This window comes from Pavona decussata, unplaced genomic scaffold (assembly GCF_977016875.1).
Source record: "Pavona decussata unplaced genomic scaffold, jaPavDecu1.1 SCAFFOLD_21, whole genome shotgun sequence".
Classification (NCBI taxonomy): domain Eukaryota; kingdom Metazoa; phylum Cnidaria; class Anthozoa; order Scleractinia; family Agariciidae; genus Pavona; species Pavona decussata.
The window spans coordinates 1,548,762-1,570,477 of NW_028145444.1; the positions used below are offsets into that span (position 1 = coordinate 1,548,762).

Here is a 21,716-nt window from a genome sequence, read left to right on the forward strand (position 1 = left end):
AGAAACTTAATTCCCATATCGTGAATGAGGCTGATCCAAAAGCAGGCTCATGCCAGTTATTTGTTATTCATTTAATCATCAGGAAACACAAGGAAAAACAAATAACCAGAATTTAACTCAAGTAATAAGGCAATTCAAAGCTCACGAAATTAGACCTTTACCATTCTCAAAAATAATAGCACCACTTTCCCTTTTTACAAAATGTAAACAAATCACTGTTAATTTGTCTTTTCCATTTTTGTTCCAAATGACCAAGCTAAACGAGTAATACCTACCTCCATGAAGAACACATCTCCGTTCATCGAGTCACCAGAATGGACAACAAAAGAATGCTTCAACATCTGCCGACTGCCAGCGGGCTTGAGATCAATGTCATTTCCATTCTAATAAATGAAAAACAAACACAGAGTAAAGCTTTCTATTGACCAAGATGATTATGTAGTTGGATCATAACTGAAAGAATGCACTATCTGGAGAAGAAGATAATTATTTGTATCATCACGATTGCTCTTAAAAAAATCTGGCCGGACTGGCTGGAAGCAGACACTTATACAGAGTTAAAGCGGAATAAGAAATAAGATTAGAGAGCTTGTTGAATGAATTTGCTTGCATATGAAATTTACGCATCAAAAGGACTGAAAAAAAATTCCTAATGTTAAATTACACAGAAGCAGGTCAGATGTGGTACACAAAATGAGCGGAAAGATATAAGCTAGAAAAGTAACAATATCGTTTCGATATTAGCATTTCAAAACAGAAGTGCAAATTCAAAAGCCTTTGTTAACCACTGAGAACAGCTACATCACTCTCCAAAGATGTTAAGGTGTTAACAAGCGCAGATTTTTTTAGAAAACAATTTTATCCTCTCTGATTTGCACAATTCTGTCAAATAAATCACTCTCATGAACTAAAATTCGAAAAAACTTCATGAACTGTGGTTTACGCCACAAGTACAAGACATGATAACAAGCCGGCGGTACGCGGAAATGAATTATAGTCAATTGCAAGTTTAAAATTATCACATCACGCGCTCAACAGAAATTAAAACGCTTTTGAAAATAAAGAGCTGGAATAACGATAAGAGACGTTGTGGCAAGTGTAGAAGTGTAAATAAAAAGCAATCTGCAGGACTCAATTCCAAGGACATATCTGCCAACATCACATTTGTTCACCTGTTCAGATCCTCCAGTGAAAAATAAGTTCAAACAAGTCCACATTCTAATTGATTGTCGTTCCGATGATTGCTCAATCTGCTTTATCTTAATTTCAACTTTCAATACCTTCCATACACGCTTGCTTGTTCTTCATTTTAAAATTAATAATCCGAATGTCTTTGATTGTTCAGTAGGTGCTCAGAACAAAGCCTTTGTCTGAAATATTTCCCAGTGAGTTGCGTTTCTATGGTCACGCCGGTTTATTTTAAAAGTCCTTTCATTTTTAAAGAAAAGGAACATTATTTTACAAACATTTTAAAGTAAATGCTATTATTCCAGATTGAAAGTTAGCCACATTTAATAATTCGATCTAATTTGTGAATTCAGGCGCCTTTCATCTCAAGCCTTACGAAACAGCAGGTTTTTAGTTGACACTTCCTAATTATTTTTAACACGTTTTAACGAATGTAACTTAGCTGCACAACTTAACTTAAAACAATAGTCCATACAATGCAGATTATCATCATCATCACCATCTTTCCTTGTGAATAGTTCTTAGGCTTTTCATCGGAACAAGGCGTTTGGAATTTCGCAACTGATCTGTTTACAGTTACGTTGGCTGTTTTTCCAACGGAAATTACATTTTATGTTTTGATGCATTTGAAACTTGTTTTTCGATCTCTCCATGTTTTGAAGAAAATATGAATACATTTTTGTGATGTCTTTTATATAGTTGATATTTGAATAAAGTTTATTTTTAATATTATCATCATCATCATCATCATCATCATCATCATCACTTTTAAAATAATTTCATTAAAAACATTCAGGCTAAATCTGTATTATGAAGCGTTATTTTCTGGGTGAGAATTTGCAATGTTATGATGATGACATTTGTAGGTATCCGTCAGTCAAACAAGACTGTGGAGTCACGCTCTGGATGTTCAATCCAATACAGCATCAGGTGGCTGGACAAGCCAATGCAGGAGTGGGAGCCCTTCAAGAACAGAGTGCAGGTGAAATCTGACATACACTGGGCTTATTGGTATCACCTTTTAGTCACGTAATATAATTTAGACACGGCTTTTAACTGAGAAGGGCAGTGTTTTTAAATGTGGAGATTTCTGTGTTTACATAAAGATGATTTATGTTTGTGGCACCATAACAAAAATTATTAACCTCCGATGTATTATGACGGTTTGGCGGCCTCCGTTTAGAATGCAGGGCCCAGTTGTTCAAAGCCCGATTAAGCTAATCCAGGGTTAACGTGAACGTGGTTATGAGTTTAATTTCTAATCAATAAAGACTCTTCAAAAGGATTTTTGTTCCTCAGTTTTGACTTAGATTTTTCTTCACCACTAGCTTAAAATAAGCTTTTCTAAACATTTTTAACGAGCGAGATGAAAACCTCGGTTAATTTTTAATCGGGGATTAGCGTTAATCGGCTTTCGAACAACCCGGCCCAGATGTCCAAGTAAGCAGGTAAAACATTTTGAGTAAAGCACTCACCGAGAGGTGCTTAATCTGTTATACGAATATAATCGGTATCTAGCGCCATTATTACAAATATCACGTGTTCTCAAATCATTAATAATTCATGAAGAGAAAACAAAGGAAATCACTACCGTGAAGGAGGTTTGGAAATGTGATCTTAATTATTAAAAAATTTTGTGAACTTTTGCTTCGAATTTCTCCAAGAATTATCAATAGTTTGAGAAGCTATATCAAACACTCGAAAGAGTGTTTCCTCCTATTTCCAAACACCGAGAAGTTGGTTAAAAAAACTCGGCTGCGCCTCGTTTTTCCAACCTACTTCTCGGTGTTTGGAAATCGGCGGAAACACTCTTCCTCGTGTTTGATCTATTACTTAAAACATTTTCACTAAATAACAACAACTTTTGGCATAAGAGCATTTGCCAGAAGAAAGGTTCAGACAAATAAGACTTACAGCCCTTGAAGCTCTTGATCTTTCGTCTTTTTTTTTTTTTTTTTTTGCACCAAAACTAACATTGAGTTAATCGTAAATACATTTTCAAGAAAATGTATCAGCCTTTTGATATTACTTCATTTGTTATGGCATTGTAAAAATATACTTTTATTCTAAAAAGATAAGCCTTGACGAGATTATACCGAGTTTTTTTTTCGTTGTGCTTGCAATGTGGTCACTATATCTGTAGTCTATAATATACTGAATCAACAATTTTTTCGAAATGGATTTAACTATAAAAGTTAATGCTAAAAGAGAACGACGTTTCGACCGTCCGACGGTCATTTTCAAGTTCAAGATGAGAAGTAAAAATATGTGCTTGTATACAATCGTGAAAAAAACTAATGAGATACTGACTTAAAAAGCTTTAAGATATTCATATCTAAGAGCTTTTTAAGTCAGTATCTCACTAGTTTTTTCACAATTGTATATAAGCACATATTTTTACTTCTCATCTTGAACTTGAAAATGACTGTCGGACGGTCGAAACGTCGTTCTCTTTTAGCGTTAACTTTTATAGTTATTGTATACTGGTTCAAAAGTGTGTGTATAGCATCCCCTCTTTACCACTTGCCTTTTAAAAAAAACTGCATTGCAAGTTGCAGAGAAGATAGACTAGTCGTCTACTTTTTGCAACGTCACGAGATAAATTGCAGCACGTAACAAGTTTTATAAAACTTGCAACGCAATGCTCTTGTCCGCATTGCATTCCAAGCTGCAGAAAAAATCACCCTGTGAAACATCGCCTTAAAGCCAATTTACATTTTCAGCTAAATTAAACTCACCAGACTACTGATGTTATCAAGCAAGTCATTCACTTGCTGGCTCTGTAGCAATCCAATGTGTGCCTTTCCTAACAGCCTTCGCACTTTCTTTTTCAAAGCATCTTTCTCGACATTCAAGGCAGTCATGAATGCAACCAAGTTGTACAGCATCGTTGCCAGAAGTCTGTCTTCATCTTCCTCAAGTCGCTTCTTCTCGGCAGGTCCTAGTGAGCTGTACCTGGATATATCGAAGCAAAAAATAAACTATGTAAACAACATTTTTATGGTGTGTTTGAAAATTAATGTGGGTACTCTAAAAACTGTTGAAGGGCTGGGAGTATAACCGACCAAAATACTTTTCATATTGCGTTTCATCGGAGTTTCATCATTCATCATTCATCGGAGTTTTTGCGTGCGGCCTTGAATTCCTTCAGAAAACGTTGCTCCAATGTTTTTTTCGCAGCTTTCCTCTTCGTTTTGTGATAAAAACGGAAATATTGCCCATAATCAAGGGTTTTTATTGTACACGAAGCACAAAAGAACGAATAAATATTTGTTGTTTTCTGAAGAAATTCAAGGTCACACTAAACCCTCCAGTAAAACTGAGCTAAAACAACAAAACGCGATCTGAAAAGTCATTTGGGTCGATTATGCAACAAGCCCTTCAATTTTCAGGAAACCCTGGATATAAGGTGCTGTTTCTTCGAGCAGTTATTTAAAAGTTGACAAGTTGTTTGCAAGTAACAACGGACAAAAATGAAGGACAAATATGCAAGCGGGGTGAAGTGATTATTTTGGCCAAGGAAATAAACCATTGTCCTGTCATATTATTTTCTTAACAAAGTTTACAAAATTCACATTCAAACAGATATGTTTAGGGTTTTAAATCAACACTGCATAAAAGTCATGTTTGACAGACGTAAAAAGGCCTGTATGTACAAATGGGCATTCTCTGGGCATCTTTCCAATAACATAGTAACATTGTTTTTGTTACTGGCTCTACAGTGGTTACACAGAGTAGACCATGCCGTGCCGCACCTGTCAATCATTTCTGATGGTCCCTGATCCATTCCCACTGCATCCCTTTCAGCAGCAACAGCATCAAGAAAGACATTTTCCCAAAAGTCCATGTTGTCCCACAAAGATGACCTTTCATTCAGCAATCCCTCAAACAAATAACGCCGTCCTGTGGTCTTCCGCCCCTCCTCACCCTCCACAGGAAAGATGTCACCATTGTAATAACGAAAACCTTAAATAGTAAAATGATAACACACCCGCAAAACAAGATTAATATAAAACAAAAAGCCACGATATTTCACGTTCTTTAGTAAAGGAATGCACAAATGGTATAGTGCGAGAGCTTGCATGCCAAAGTGCTTTTGTCCCCCTCCCCCACTTCCCTACACATGGTAAGCTCTATGCCATTGGGTAAGTGCCGATGTGAAAGGTATGGTTATCAAGTGGTTTTTCCTGAGATTAAGTATAGACATCAGCGAGTTTCATTTTAAAGGATATCAATTAACTGGAAATTGATACATGGAATAAAGAATTTATTGCAGAATAGGAGCTGCAAAAAAGAAAGTCTGGGATAGTCTTGGGTTTCGTGATTTAGTCTAGAGAATGAGTAGAGTTGCAAAATGCAGTTGAACATGGTCTTGTTTCGTATACTATATACTTATATATTTGCTGTAAACACGTTTTTCCTTACTGTTGTAGTTTCCTCTCCTAAGCCTAATTTAACTAGCAGAACTCTTCAACCAGTGTTATAAATTCTATTTCCCCCTATTTTATTTAACTGCACTGAGGTAGTGGCCAACACGAAAGCCTTGCTCCTTTGGCCACTACGCACTTCTTCCGTAGAATGTAAAATCATTACATAAATTGCTCTGCACGTTTAATTTTTTTTCTTCCTATAAAACATATTGCATTTCGTTGTAATAAGTGTGAATGAAATTGAATTGAATTGAAATTGAATAGTTCCCACGACACACCACTACTCAAAAGGTCAATGACTACCCGGCCCCAATGTGTGCTTATCTTCTTCTGGTGTCAGCCAGATTTAAATCCTGAAGTGACAGGCAAATGCGGATTGAACTGACTTTCCTGTAAGTTTTCATTGTTTCATTGTTCCTCTTCCCCATCTCAATTGGATCTGGAATCAAGAGCCACAGGCTCGGAAATCCTAGGCAAAAAACAATCAACCAATCTCTCGAACTGTTACCTTTATTCAAGTTACTTTTTCTCAGCAGTGGACTTGGAGGAATGGAGGAAGATGTTTGGCTCAAGCGGTCAAATGAGTTGCGGCGTGCCGTGGTATCATGTAACTTCATGTGAGCAAGAGCTGGGCTCTTACTCCTCTCTTGTCTCAGTTTATCGTCTCTGTTTGCTCTTACCAGCTCCTGTGAAAATAGGTTCACTTTAAAGCGAGCTTGGCTTATGTGACATCTGCAAACATGCTGTTACATATGTCTACACATACATGACTACGTGATTTACAAGGAAATCTTTTTATGCAATAAAGAGTGACTGTAATATTATTTTTAAATTATTATTACCTATTTCAATTCATAACCCTGCAAATGACAGGCAACCAAAACAAATTGGCACAATAGACCCTTCCCCAAATGGCGGCAACAGATTTGAATGAGTTAAAATTGAACTGAATGAAAAACTGATACCAGCAACGGAAAGAGCAGATTTACTTTAGTAACCTTGCAAACTTTCAGCATATTAGGTGTTATATCAGCTTAGGAAATGTAAGATGAAATTTGACAAATTTACAGACGTTTGAATGACTGGGGGTATACGTCATACCCCCAAACATACAAACATCCGTAATTTTTTCATCTTTCAACTTACATTTTCTCAGCTGATGTTACACCTGATACGCTGAACCTTGCACGGTTACTAAAGTAAAAGTGCTCTTTCTAGTGCTGGTATAAGTTTTTAATTTTGACTTATTTCAATTTTTGGCCGCCATTTTGGAGGAGGGTCAACTGGCATTTAAATGAAAGGATTATTGTTAGACTTGCCTTAAGTCATCTTCTTACGCACCCGAAGAGTGATCAATGAGCGACGTTTTTCCGCCTGACTGGACTCCCACAAAAACAGACTTTAAGAAAGTCTAAATTTTTGTGCACTAGACTGTCATGTATTCACTGTACCTGCCTCATAGTGATTATTTTCCAAAACTGTTTACTAACAGAATAATCCCAAGTTCTCCCATCAGGGGTTGAACCCATGACCTTTCTAATAGTTCAGATGCTCTATCACTGAACTATAGAGGACTCATGTAAACTAGATTCATGTGACAAACATCCTGAATACTGCTGGGATTTGAAAGTTGATGAGTGGTATGTACACAGAAAAAGAAAAGTCCTGGTATGCTTTTAGTTTGGTGATTAAATAACAAGGGTGTATTTATTAGTCCGTGACACAGGCATACTTGGAACAACATAATTTATTAGTTCTCCCATCAAGTCAAACTTATGACCTTCTGACATCTAATTCAGATATTTCTCTCACACTGAGCCACAGAAGACTAGCAGCCAATATAACAAATGTCTTACATACTCTCAAAATCCTAGATGTATTCAGGATGTCACATGAACCTAGTTTAATGGTCTATGTAGCTGCCTCAAGTCTCCTGTAGCTCAGTGGTAGAACATCTAAACAGAAGGCTGTTGAAAAGTATGTTCTTTCAGTGCTGTGGTTTAACCACTATTTGCACAGTATACCTTAAAATGATATTTTTAATCTCTATTTTAAACATTGTTCTATTTGTAAGTTCATTGTATATATCTTAAATAATTTAATTAAGGCCTCTATGGATATCACCTCTGTTGCTAAATGAGTCAACCTGAAAAAAATAGCATAACATGTCTTGACAAGTAAAGAGACTAGCATTCAACTACAATGTAAAGTAAGTCATGGCTGACCTGTATTCTTGTTGGGTCAATAGATCTGCTCCTGGTTACTTTGTCCTTCAGTTCTCTTCCTCTCTTACTAAACAGTGCTGCAACGTCACTGTTTGAACGAGTAAGTGGCTCGGGAGTAACACGTGTGTTCTCGCTGCTGTGCGAGGCAGATGACATGATGGTCTCAAATTCACTGTTTGTGTCGCTCATTTCCCCATGTCCGCTGTCTCGGTCACCCTTACCATTCAGCAGGGCATGCCTCTTGCCTGCAGAACAATGTTCAATGATTTCTTTTCTTCTCTGTCAAACCCTTTAACCCCTAATATCAAAGAACAAATTCTCCCCTCTTGTCCCCATACTTTTCTTATAAAATTACTGGGGAGAAGTTAGTAAAAAATCAATAAAATTCACCTCATGTGATCATATCCTAAATTCTTATTTCCTCAGGGGTTGAATATGCATTGATGTTATGTGGAGATGTTTGATGCTGATCACTGTTAAGACTACACTAAAGTTCTAATGTGATAACAAGGCTCTACATTGGCTAAGAGAGTTGTTATCATGTTATAAATAATTTCAAATAACACTTAACAGAAACTGTTAATTCAGTTTTTAAGGCTAAAGTCATAAGTTTGCTGGGTGAATTTGAGCGAGCCCTCACATCACACAGTAAATATGAAACAGTCCATGATTATCACTAAAAGCAACCAGTCTGCATGCATGTGAAATTAGAGCAAATTCAGAGCCATTTGGATGCCAAAGCCAAATCATCACTCAAGTCCTTTTAACACCAGACTCTTCAATATTATTATGGGTAGTATGATAAATGCCTTGATTAGGCAGCATGCTTTGAGACACATTTCTCTGATTACATAGTGTGAACTGATAAGGAGCAATTCTTCACCTCCCCTGTCTTCCCAAATGAAAAACATGCACTTTTCCACCACAAATTACACTCACTACACCCTGCCAGCACTCACCCTCCCCCCCCCCCCCACCAGCATTCATCCCCCCCCCCTTCCTTATCCTCCTCCCAATAAAGAAAGGAAAACATGGCTGGACCAAGCAACAGCGACAACAAAACAAAATAAACTGACACTTTCCATTTCTTAAACAGAAATGTATTTTTTAAAATTAACTTGATTTACAGCCCTATGTTTTTGTTTTGTCCTGGCATTTTTTCTTAACGATGCCATGTCCAACCAACTATTGTATAAATTTGTCATAAGTGTATCAAATTAATTCTGATTTATAAACCCTTAGGCACAAACTGACCTGTTTCAGCAACCCAGGAGTGTACCGCTGACATGTCCCGTGAGTGGTCTGACAGATTCGAGATTGTGCTTTCACTGCTGGAAATAACCGACAGCTCGTCATCATCACGAAGCTTCGCCATCTGCTCCTTAAGGTCCCGGCCATGATAATGAGTGTGTGCAATCTCAAGAAACTGGAATGCAGAAGCAATTCCTCCAATGCCCTGGTTCTCCACACTTACTTCTAAGCCATAAACTGCTGCTTTCAACACTTCCAACATTCCTCTATAGACACTGCGAGAGACTCGCTAAAATGTAAACAGAGGTATAAGCAGACCAGAACATAAAATATTGTTCTCACGAAGCAGAGAGCATGCATGCAGTTACACGCACATAGTTTCTCAGAACAAAAATAGCATAAGACGAGGAAAATGTTCTTTTCTTAAAAAAAATCTACCAAAAGACATTTAATGATAAAAGGCTTACAAAGATTTTCTATGAAATAGAAATTTGGTAAATTAAATTATTCTGAGCTCTCGGTACTGTCAGGTTTAATGGACAGAATCCATAAAACATATGCAGAAAACTTTCATTCTCCCCTCATAATTGCTATTAATATTTTATTTACATAACTGTAGATAAGAGACAAGCCTGTGAGTGAGTTGTAATTCAAGGACCGCTTTTAAGATTTTAACATGGCTGATTACTGAGCACGCTAGAAACTTAGAGAGAACAAAGCAGAGACTCGATGGTGAATAGGCTGGTGATATTTTCAACAGTTATCTTAATTCATTAATTTAAAGTTTGGACTCTTGGGCTGACTGTAGAAAAGCAATGTGCACAAAATTAACTGAATTTTTGACAAGTATTTGCATTTATTGTGGTTTCAGCTTTGTAGAAGCTGAAACCTACATTGTCATCGTGTAGTGTAAGTAAGTAAGTAAGAAAGTAAGTAAGTAAGTCCATTTTCCGTAAAGGTTCGGAATGCCGAAGGTTCACCACAACAGGTTTACGAGTCTCAGTCGGCTTTATTCGTACGGAAGATCCTTGTATTCAATTCAAAATGGCTGCCGCATCTCTATTGCGTGGATTTTCAAGGTGGCCGTTTGTGATTCTTGGAAGGAAAACACAGGCTTTCAATACTGTAAATCAAAAGAGCAACTTCTAAGGAACACTCGGCTGCTTAAAAAGAGGAAACCAGTGAGTTCATAGCGAAGAAATTCCTGTTCGAGATTGTGTCAAGGCGAAACACGTGCGATCGCAAACAAGATCTGCAAATCATCACATGAGCTGTAGACGTTCTCGGAAATTTTTGTGTGCTCCTGACAATCCACAAAATACTACAGGTTTGAATTTGAATTTTATCGTGCTTTATGTTAAATTGATCGATTTGTCATATTTCAAATAGCTTTGGCGAAATTTTCGAAAAACGTACTCAATTTATTAGAATCGAGAAATTGTGCTTTAGTGACTCGCGGTGCGCTTGGATCACGTAGCCTTCATTCGAGGCGAAAATTGAACGTATTTGCTTTTCAAGGGTGAACACGGGTCTGTCTGAATAAATTTTTTAATTAAGAAAGCTTATTGTCTGTTTATCTGCGTGTCTTGATCCTAACGGAACTTCTTCACCATGCGAACCATGGGAGAGCTAAACCATATCTATTACTGTTCCCTGTGTGTTAAAGTGTAAACAAACCGAAATCCTCCAGCACATACCAAATTCGCCCATATGACAACACGATCAAATTAGGCTGCACAATTTTGGCACTGACTAGAGCTGTTCATTTACCCCTCTGAATTTTATACAACATTGTTTTCTTACTGCAATATTCAACAATCGTTGCACGGGCCCAAAGCATCGATTGGCTGATTTAAAATGGACCGCATTTTTAGAATTCCTTTGGTCGCTGACTTTGCTACAGATCATAGTTTGAAACCTGCATAGTTATACACAAAACTTGTGATTGCTAGAGAGATGCCTATAATGGCAGTCTAAAAATTCCCCTTTTTCATTTGGAAAATAATCTCCCTACAAATTTGCAACCCCACTAACATATAACATACACCTACCGAAGTAACACCCCAGCTTTGCAACTTTTTCATAAATGCACAAAAAAAACCTACAGTAAATGTAACAGTCACACATAATTTATTGATCTTTGAGGAGATTCCTTTTCATTTTCTTACAATGACTTTTGAGGGTCACTCGAACACAGGCAATAACTTTTCATTATGGTAGCTGAAACCACATGCACTCCTTCGAGTGCCTATTTTTTTTATGGCTAATGTTATACAATTCATGGGGAGCTTCTCAACATATCGACAACAAAATGAAATACAACAAATTTTAGATCGTTGTTTTATCCATTCTTATATTAATTTCTGCTTTTACATTCAGACGTTTTATTCATAGAATGCTAAATGTTCAATGGTTGTTGACGGAATATCAAAAAGAGCCAATTTATGCCATATTGTTTTTAGTAATATAACCTTCTTAACATCTGTTATTCCTAGACTGTCACACAATGAAGTACTGCATGACCACTTGGAACATTTATAAGTAATTTTCATAATAATAACTTTATTTATTTAGATAAGGAAAATGAATATGTTGCCATGGTGACCGAGCAAGCAAGAATGGTCCCCTACCTTGGCTTCAGGGACAGGAGACTGGGTCGAGTCAGTCCCAGTGCCCCAAGTAGAAGAAGAAGGAGACGGTGCAGACCATCCGAGAGAGAGTGAGGACAAGGTATTCCACCAGAGTTTAGGCTGTGACATGTACAGTAGAGTAAAGACCTAGCTTAGTAACAGGATAGTGTAAAGGACAGAAGCGACAAACTTGTAACAGTAAGCGTTCATGACAAGGGGTACAGAATGGCAAAATTTATGACTACTTAAGGAGTTTAAGCACCCTTGTTTTCATGTCTGAAGAACCAATTTACACTGCACAACTTCAGCTTATTACAAGGTCATGTCATAGCTACAAAATGAATTTGCTCATTTAACCTGGCCAATCCACAATCTAACTGTTACACTCAACAATGTATCCCTGCAGTTCCAACTCTTTTTCAAGACAAATGCACATGATTGCCAAACCTATTCACAAATGAGGTTTGAACACTGTTCTATGACATGTTTGATGCATTTGGAGATTGTGCAAGACAAATTCCATTTTGTTTGCTTTTTCCCCACAGGCCTAGAATAACAGCCTGATACTGCACTGCACATAAAAAAAAGTACAGTTAGGGCTAGCGCTGTGGTATATCTTTTTTGTATAATTGCATTTCAATTATTTTATTTCATTTTTAAACTCATGACGATGACAGCCCTGACAAATGGCACATAATCAGAACTGTAGAAAACACAGATGTAAATGAAAGTTGTCAAGTGTGTAAATCAGCCCTTCTGGATCCAGTTTGGACTATAAAAAAGGTGATTTTTTGAGACCATTCCATACCCCTCCGACTGTAAATTCTAGAAAAGCATTTCTTTCTTTTAGCATTGCTTGCTTATAGACACACAGGTTGAAATAGATTTGTTTCCTTTATTTTGTTGATTATCATTATTATTTGTTATAAATTTGTTTGATCTGAGTGAGTTGTATGTGGTCTCTCTTGATTTTAAGATGTGCTTAGGTTTATCTTATGTAGCGCTGTTTAGAATTCAGTCCAATAATATAAATTATTAATTAATCATTTTTAGACAAATTTTAAACAATATGATGTCAAGTCTATTAAGCTTCTCAAAACAAAACAGAAACAAAAACAGGATGGTGATCATAGCAACTTCACAGGTTAGATATAAACAACAGAAAGTGTGAGTGGCAAAACAGCACACAGTGAAAGCAAACAAAAACAACATGCTACCAAAAAGAAACCAGAACAGACAAAGTGGAACAAAAGCAAAAACTCATCCAGTAACAGAGAAGAAAGAGTTATATGAATTAGTAAAACGTGTGTTGAAGTACCGTAAGTGTCAAGGAGGAAGATCCCAATAAATGAAGGGCAGAGTGGATAACCGACCTATGTTGCAGATTACTTTTTGTTTTGTTTTGTTTTTTTTAGCTCAGATTCACTGGAGTTTTTGCATGCAGCCTTGAAATCCTACAGCAAACACTGCAGTAACTCCAATGTTTTATGGATCCGCTGCTTTGCTCCTTGTTTGCAACAAAAATCTAATATTATTATGGGCAAGATTTCCACTTTATCCATAAATGAAGTACAAAGCAGAGGATAAAACATTGCAGCAACATTTCCTGAAGGAATTCAAGGCCACATGCACTAAAACAACAAAAAGCAATCTCAAAAGCGACATAGATCTGTAATGCACTGAGTAGCCCATCAAAATAATATTCTAAAGTTACTACAAATCAAAATTAGAATTAATTAAGATATTAAATTTATTTATTAGTATTTGTAGCAACATAAATTTTAACTAAATTATTTTCAAGTAACTACTCGCATTTTAAAGAATTGAAATGTAAAGGAAGGCAGATTACTAACAACAGCATTATGTGATTCTTGTTTTGAGTCAAGATTCGTCTTAGAGAACCCACTTTGCCCCTGCTTATACTGCGCCAGAAGGAAGGATGGAGGAATTATGTTACTGAAGAGCTGTACAGTGAGAAATAGAACTTTAAAATTATAAAATGGCATTACAATGATGCAATGGCAAAAGAGAAGTTGCAAACAAGTGTGCTGTGAGTTTAATTTTATTGTACACTGTACTGTGACTAACTTTAAGCATTACACGTGTCTACAGTAGAACTTATTGTTGTGGTTATTGAAAACATGTGACTCCTGCTAGCTAAGGGGTAGGGTATATCGTGTGTGGAGTTCAATATACATTCTCCATGACTGTAGTCTGACAATACACATGCAGTTGAACTCATTGCAGTAATTCAATGGGGAAGGCTATCATGTTGTGGAAGTTTCCACAAATGCAGGTCATTTACTAGGGTGGTGAAACAACTTGAAAAATAATAGACTGAGTGCATAAGATCAGGAAGGATTGAGTGACAAACAGTCAATATGCACCTTTTTAACAGTAACTGTTTTTTTTATTATTATTTATTTCAGTTCTCTGCTGCAGAGAATAAACAAGCTCTCAAACATACGACATAACCAACTTACCATATCATCCACAGCATCTGTGTTCCTGTCGGCAGAGGGAGCATTGTAAAGACGACTAGCCACCATAGCTCTCAGAGCCTCATCACACATCAACCTACGGAGCTTCTTTGATACAAGCCAACCCACACCATCTCCCTTCATGACACTGCGGACAACTTCCTTCAGAAACTGTTGATTATCACTGCAAAAGAATTTTAAATCATAATTACCATTTGTTTAAGAAATGTCTTTGAGTAAAAATTTTCACCTTGTAACCTTCTCAACTGATAATGCTAGCCATTGAGCAGGCCCTTGAATGACATGCTGCTATCCAGTAAGACAACTGTTGTCTAACTGGATAGCAGCATCTTATGCATTACTATGGATCTGCCATGCCAGCAATTAGGTAAGCTCTACCTTTGTATTAAAAACATGGTGATTGACTATGTAGCAATTTATTGTAACACACACTAAAGTGAAAATATTTACCCTTGTTTGCTAATAATTCACTCACTCATCGTTACCTTTGAATTTGCTTTTCCATAGAAGTTTGTTTGGTCAATGGAGGTCTTCCAGGCACTCTCTCTCCGGGCACTGGTGGTTTCTGTCTCATTCCTGACAACAAGAGAATTCAGATTTCCTTCTTAACATATCATCTGCACTTTAGCACAATTTTGACTTGTAGCAAAGAGAGAACAAATGGCAGCTTAAGAGAAAAGTTCGGAGCAACTGCTTCCACTTGATAAACAAAATTAATGGTCACACAATGCAACACGAAAAATATCCTGAATGGCACCCAAACCGAAAATAAAAAGGGGAGGGGGGGAGGGGGGGGGCTTCCATGAGTGAGATACAGAGCTGCCTGGAACTCTCCTGGATATGGACCAAATCACCCAGTGTCCTGTACAGGGAGAAACCAGGACAGTTGGCAGGTCTGTACAGGTCACCAAAGCGCCTTGACAAAAGCAACACTTTACAGTACTGGGCCCTGCAGTTGTTCAAAGCCTGGTTAAGCTAATCCTGGGTTAACATAAACTTTGATTCAAGTTTAATGACTTAATCAGTGAAGATTCTTCCAAAAGATTTTTATTTTCTTTAGTTTTGACTTACACTTTTCTTTACTATTAGCTCAAAATTAGCTCTTGAAAACATTTAAAATTATAAGTGAGATGAAAAAGTTGGTTAATTTTTAATCGGGGATTAGTGTTAAATAAATCAGCTTTCAAACAACCGGGCCTTGTTCTCCACAATCAACTACACTGTATAAGTTAAGCACCAATTTTCGCAAAATCCACAATACATTGTTGTACATCAATCCCCACAAGATATTTGCATGTACAGAAACCAAACGAAGCAGATGGATTTTGCAGGAACATGGGGGTATGGTGTACATGTTCTTGCAGTGCGCATGTTCTTGAAATATCTCTAAAAAGATTGCTTCCGCCATTGGTGCAATTAAGCACATAAGACATGTAATGCCATTTAATATTTTAATCAATGTTTATCATAGCCTTGTTCAAACCTCACTTTGATTATTGTAATGAGGTGTGAGGAGGAGGCAGCGTGGTCGAGTGGTTAGGGCGCCGGACTTGAAATCCGGTGGTCCCGGGTTCAAGTCTCGCTCTGACCGCTAGCTGGAGTTGTTTCTCGGTAGCCCCAAGTTCAACTCCTCGGACGCGCTTGTAAATAGCCAGCTGGTCTGCCTCCTGCCGATTGGGATTTTTAACCATGTCATTTTCAATTTGTATTATTTCTTTATGAAGTTTAATGCTCGGCCCCACTTGCACTTGTGCTATAAACACTGCCGAGGGTAAATAAAGGTTATTTATTTATTTATTTATTTTTGAAACTGTAACAAAGGCCTTTCTGATAAGCTTCAAAAGCTTCAAAATCGCGCAGCCCGCATTTTGATGTCCGCTGGATATGATAGTCATTTGGATGATTTGTTCAGGGCACTAGGGTGGCGAGAACTCTGTCATTGGATAAGAAATCAATTATGATGTATAAAACTTTAAATGGGATGACACCAGAATATTTTAAGATCAAGCTTTGTTTTTCGCGATAATTTGAATTCTTATCATTTAAGGAATACTGAAAACACGCTAACTCTTCCACAACTGCGCACTGATTATTTGAAGAAAAGTTTCTCGTACAGTGGAGCTCAGTTGTAGAATAATAGAATTACGGCAAGCAACTTCCTTGAATAATTTTTAAGACTAGATTGAGACGCCACAGTTGTAAGATTTTAAACACGGCCTCCAAGAAAAGCAGCATTTATTGTTTTATTATTTTTAACTATTTATAATCCTAGTTAGGTAGATAGATAGTTAGTTGATAATGATAATTAAGTAGCTGATGGAAATACCATGTCTAAATAACATTGTCATATCCTATTCTATCCTATCCACGTTTGTGGGGGGGGGGGGGGGGTTGATGTGTTGATTTGGGTCCATTTTTGCAGGGGGTGGGGGTGGGTCAGTTTGGGAGAGAGGTTTGATGCTGGAGGGTGTAGAACACAAGGATAAAAACAGATTTTCAGATCTCCATGCATGACTTGTGACCAACACTTGCAGTGGAAAAATGAAAGAAGGGCTGGAGTTCACTTAAGAACCATCAACTTACCTGGAAAGGGGAAGAAAGCAGATTTTTCCTCTTGTGGAGAGACTGTGGAGGGTGGGACTGGATTGGTTGGGATTCTCTTGGCAAAGCCATTCACAGTTGGTTTCTCAGAAGTTTCTTGCTGTGCTGGTTTTGTAACATTGATGGTGGATTTCTTGAAACTGTTCCATAGGCCTAAATACAAAATGTCAAATACTAAACAAGTTTAAATCAGAAGGTCTTAGGTTCGACTCCTGATAGGAGCACTCGGATTTCTTTTTTCCGAGTATGCCTGCGTCACTTTCTAGAATAATCATCATTCTCATTCATTCACCAGGCTGGAAATATACCATCATATTTCTTTCAAGTTTAAACCAGTTGAAATTTATCCAGTTGAAAAATATAAAGGTTTTCAATCTATCTAAAAAGTATCTCATCTTAGTTAATAATACAGTAGATCTTAATCGACTAAAAATGACAAAGCACAAAACAGAAAGTTATAGTTTCATTGTGGACTGCAAAGGTCATGTGCTGTCTGGCACTTGTACAAACAATGTCAACTTAACATTGATCCACTGAAGAACGGCTAAGCCCGAAACGTACAGATTTTCCTTCAACTGCACTTTGGCACTTTGATTTTTTATCACAGATACTTCTAAGCTATAGTTTCTACTGTTTTAAGTGACATCTCCCTTAAAGCTGCACTAGAAAACTCAGTCTTTTTATTAACTCCTTCAAACAGTTTTACTCTAGATGGCAAAGAATTTTACACACTTGCCAAAATCCCGTATACTTTGACAGTAGTTGTGGTCAATTTTATCTACTAACTAAAGAAGTCTTTGAGAGAAAACATTGCCAAGCCAAGCCAGACACCTGCTGGCACCAAGACAAGGTTGGATACATGCCCAGTGTGCTTCTTTTATGCCCCAAAATTTGGGATAGGAATGTCCTTAGGCTTTATTTGTCATCATCTGAAACACATGAAGGTCTAATGCAATAACTGTCCAAAGCATCTTTCTTCTTTATTAGCTAATATCTTCCTTTAATTAAAAGGACTGTGCCTACTTTTGTTACTGCGCATACGTCATACGCATCTCGAGATACTCGGGTTTCCTATCCAAAAGGAAAATTGGGGGTAACCATGCATTTTTCAGAGATAATAAAGCTTCGAAATGGCAAAAATGCCATACATTGCTTTGTATTTTACTGTGTTTTTGAATTACTGTTGCTTAATTATCTCTGAAAAATGTGTGGTAGCCCCCAATTTTCTTTTCGGATTCCAGTAGCCTGTGCTAAAATCTGCTTTTCCCACATAGTCATAAACCATGCAAAAATGCCTCCGTATTAGTAGGCACCGTCCTTAAGTAAGTAATGGTGCAGTTCAGACTGAGACAAACACCAAATCTCTCTGGTGCTCTAGTACACTATGAAATTGGAAATGAACTACGTTTAACAAGTAATGAAGGCATGCAATTATCAAAATGATAAGTACACAGTAAATACCCACATCCCTCCCTCACTAGGTTTATTGGTTCCCTCCCTACCCCTCTCTGGAAATTCTTGTTTTGCTTCAGACTTTCCCTCCTTAAACTCTGGCTTAAGATCCACCCCCTTGGGATTTCCTTTCATGAAGGGGGGGGGGGGTGGGGGAGGGCATCATTATTTTCTGGATCCACACAATATGGCATAAACACTTTTTCTTGAAGAAATTCAAACTGTCAGCATCAATAAGACGTTAAGACTGGCTATGATTTAAGAACATTTAAATCGAATGGCATAAACACCTTACCTAGGACAGCTTCAGTACTGTTAATAAACATGCTGTTTTGCTTTTCTGGAGATGCTGTGTTTGTTGAAGAGCTGGATTGTGATGACCTCCCTGTCACAAACGTGTTTTCACTATCAGTGTCCGATGTAAGTTTTCGTCTTGCCGGATGAGGAGTAGGTGGGTTTGATACCGAATATGAAAAGTCTTCACTGTCGTCATCCTGAACAGAGCAGGAGTCCCCACTGCTGAGGGAACATGCTGCTGAATCTGGAGTTCCAGATTCAGATGGATCACGCCTTGGTGAAAATGGAAAAAAAGAACTTCAGTCTCAGCTTTCAATCACCAAGAAAAGGGTAAGGGAAGTGGTCAAAACTACTATACTCAAACAGGACCCACCAAACCCCAAAATAGATGGTGGTCACTGCATAGCCGCCCCTCTATCAAGGAGTGAAAAATGAACATAAGATTCAAACCTCACTTTTCTTGATTATCTAGCAATGCTGACTCTCACTAGCTGAATATTTTTGTGTCAACTCAAATTTTAAAGCAAATATAAGTTTTTCGGTGATGTTCACGAGATAGTTGGTGTCTTCAATAACCCCCTACCCAAGCCAAGGTGGGTCCCCTTATCGTTATTTGTGGCTTGATAGAAAAAACACAGAGATGAACTATAATCATCTATTAGTAATTAACATCGTCATTTTCCCACCTACAGTACTTACAACTCCTGTTCATGCAACATGCATACAATTCAATGCACATCCAGTAATTATCAAGACATCAGTAAAACATCAAGCGCATATGAAAAAATACTCATTTACTTAGTAAGCGAGACTCAGAACAGGAATTTGGCTCTTGGCCAAGGCACAGAGACCTTGTTGTAATAACAAAAAAAAAACAATGCTGGCCTACCATTTTCTTCCACTTACTCAAAGAATAGACTACAGAAGGAACTGTGAAGTTATGTTTTTAGCCTGGTGAGTAAATGATAGATGCATTTTTTTCAATCAGTGACACAGGCATGCTCGCAAAAAGAAAATCGAGTTCTTCCAGCAGGAGTCGAACCTATGACCTTCTGATTACTAGTTTGGATGCTCCACCATGGAGCTACAGGAGAGCCACACATGTATGTGTCTCTGACTAGTGGATCATTTGCAACAACCTGGTCCAGGGGTTTCATTAAGATTTTAAACAGGTGGGCAAAAGGTTAGTACACCTGAACAGGATAGTTAACTCAGATATATAATTTTTTTTTTGTGGAAAACGTTAGACAAGATGTTAAAAGCAGCTGGGCAAAGTCATGTTCACAGACAGCCAATTTGCCCCAAGCCCGGCCCTTAATGAGACCCCTACCAATTTTCATGGAACTTTTGTAACACATGTACATACTGTAACTCTGCCATCAAAAATCAAACAAAGAAACCACATGCCTGTGTGCACATACAACTTCACTATTTGAGAACATCTGCAGAAATTGCGCCTTGATCTAACAACTACTAACATCTTTTTCAGACAGAGTTCATGACTTTCACACACTTGTCCACTAATGATTTTGTTAAACATGTGCATTTTTCTATTCTTTGCAAATCATTTTAGACCTTGGCAATGTAAGTTTGCAGTTGCTGCTTTCATTACCTTGGTCTTCCCTTGTTGTTACGAACACCTTGTGTATCCAGCATATTACCCTTCACCGTTGGTATTCCTGGTAGACTAAAAGAAGCCTGTAAATCTGGCATGGGGGAGGATGCCCTCACAGGGGCAAACGGAGGCAAGTGGGGTCCAGTGGGTGTGGCCCCATTAATGTCACCACTGATCATTCTTTGAACAAGGTCACCAACAGAACTGTGACAACTGCTACTGTCATCATCTTCATCATTGTTTGGTGTCACTTCATCTTCGTCAAAAATCAGACTGGGTTCATAGTCAACATCGATCCAAGGCTCTGTGAAGATCTTTGAATCCAAGTCAAACACTTGGTAAACAACAGGTTCGAGGTCATCGGCAAACCATTTGGCTTTGTCTCCAATAATCTGAGGGTCATAGATTCCTAAAGAAGAATTTGGAACATTAGCCAGGATGTTATAGTCAATCCTACAGATGCTGTTCTGATCAATGTTAAGGGGTTGAGAGCATAACTGTCTTATGTCAAATTTTATCACAATTTTTCCTTTCGCCCAAAAGTGCCTCTGAATTTTTGTATGTGGGCTTCAGTCTGGTCAGAGAAGTTAATTACATTGTTCTGTGTTTTTTCTGTTGGCTTATGCTCAGGTTTTGAGAAAAACAAGGCCAACATTCCAAGTCAGCATAAGAAAACATAATAATAATAATAATAATAATAATAATAATAATAATAATAATAATAATAATAATAATAATAATAATAATAATAATAATAATAATAATAATAATAGATATTTAAACAGGGTGATCCCTTCAGTAGCGGGACTGGTATCAATGGGAGCCCTGTATAACATAAAATAAAAAGTATGAATAAATTATGTATATCTATCTAAGCTAACTATTTAAAAAGATACAGTTAAAAATGTCATTCAGAAGCTTATAGAGAATGGTATTCTAATAGGAATTAAATAGATTTTAAAAAATGTTCTAAGGATAACCTAGGAATAAAAAGAGGAAATCCAAACAAAGCAAAACAAAGAAAACCAAACAAAGAAGTGGGACAACAGTCACTTTGGGGCCAAAACAAAAAGAAGAAGAAGAAAAAAGAAGGATGTTCTTTGATTAAATTGAAAACCAGATGCAAATCTATGGCACTTTTTGAGTGAAACAAAACATCAACCTAAAATTTAACCGTTAAATTTAAATTAATTTCAGAATCTTACCTTTGATAACCTTGCTAAAAACTGTGTTTGATGGATAAACAAGCCACTCCCCATAATATTCCAATGACTGAAAAATCAAAATCAAAATATGTTATCACTTACAATAAATTTTTTGCAAGTATTATTGTCACAAAGAACCTATTAATATGTGATTTAAATTTGATTGTACAGCTTGTTACAGGTATATTTATTTACCATTACTCAAGATTATAGATTATCATTGAACACACTATCTAGTTAGTCTATAAATTATAACCAACATGTGTATTACTGGAGGAGAAATGAAATCTAATGATAAAATGTTGTGCAATACTTCTAACC

At 37.2% G+C, this 21,716-nt stretch overlaps 1 protein-coding gene across 3 annotated transcripts in view; it reads right to left on the bottom strand.

Moving 5' to 3' along the window:
- LOC146486138 (MAP kinase-activating death domain protein-like) overlaps positions 1-21,716 on the bottom strand; it is a 41,847-nt gene that overhangs the window by 10,652 nt on the left and 9,479 nt on the right. Inside the window, exons 5-18 of one of the 3 annotated variants that reach the window (XM_085098813.1) lie at positions 21,396-21,462; positions 20,188-20,599; positions 18,574-18,848; positions 16,809-16,979; positions 14,711-14,801; positions 14,208-14,388; positions 13,578-13,688; positions 11,725-11,844; positions 9,098-9,383; positions 7,844-8,088; positions 6,127-6,304; positions 4,944-5,154; positions 3,927-4,143; positions 276-383 (exon numbers count right to left, since the gene is read on the bottom strand). In XM_085098813.1, coding sequence (XP_084954939.1) covers positions 276-383; positions 3,927-4,143; positions 4,944-5,154; positions 6,127-6,304; positions 7,844-8,088; positions 9,098-9,383; positions 11,725-11,844; positions 13,578-13,688; positions 14,208-14,388; positions 14,711-14,801; positions 16,809-16,979; positions 18,574-18,848; positions 20,188-20,599; positions 21,396-21,462 — 2,673 coding nt within the window. The remainder of the gene's footprint in view (positions 1-275; positions 384-3,926; positions 4,144-4,943; positions 5,155-6,126; positions 6,305-7,843; positions 8,089-9,097; positions 9,384-11,724; positions 11,845-13,577; positions 13,689-14,207; positions 14,389-14,710; positions 14,802-16,808; positions 16,980-18,573; positions 18,849-20,187; positions 20,600-21,395; positions 21,463-21,716) is intronic. The other 2 variants (XM_085098821.1, XM_085098827.1) reach the window with 2 other exon arrangements.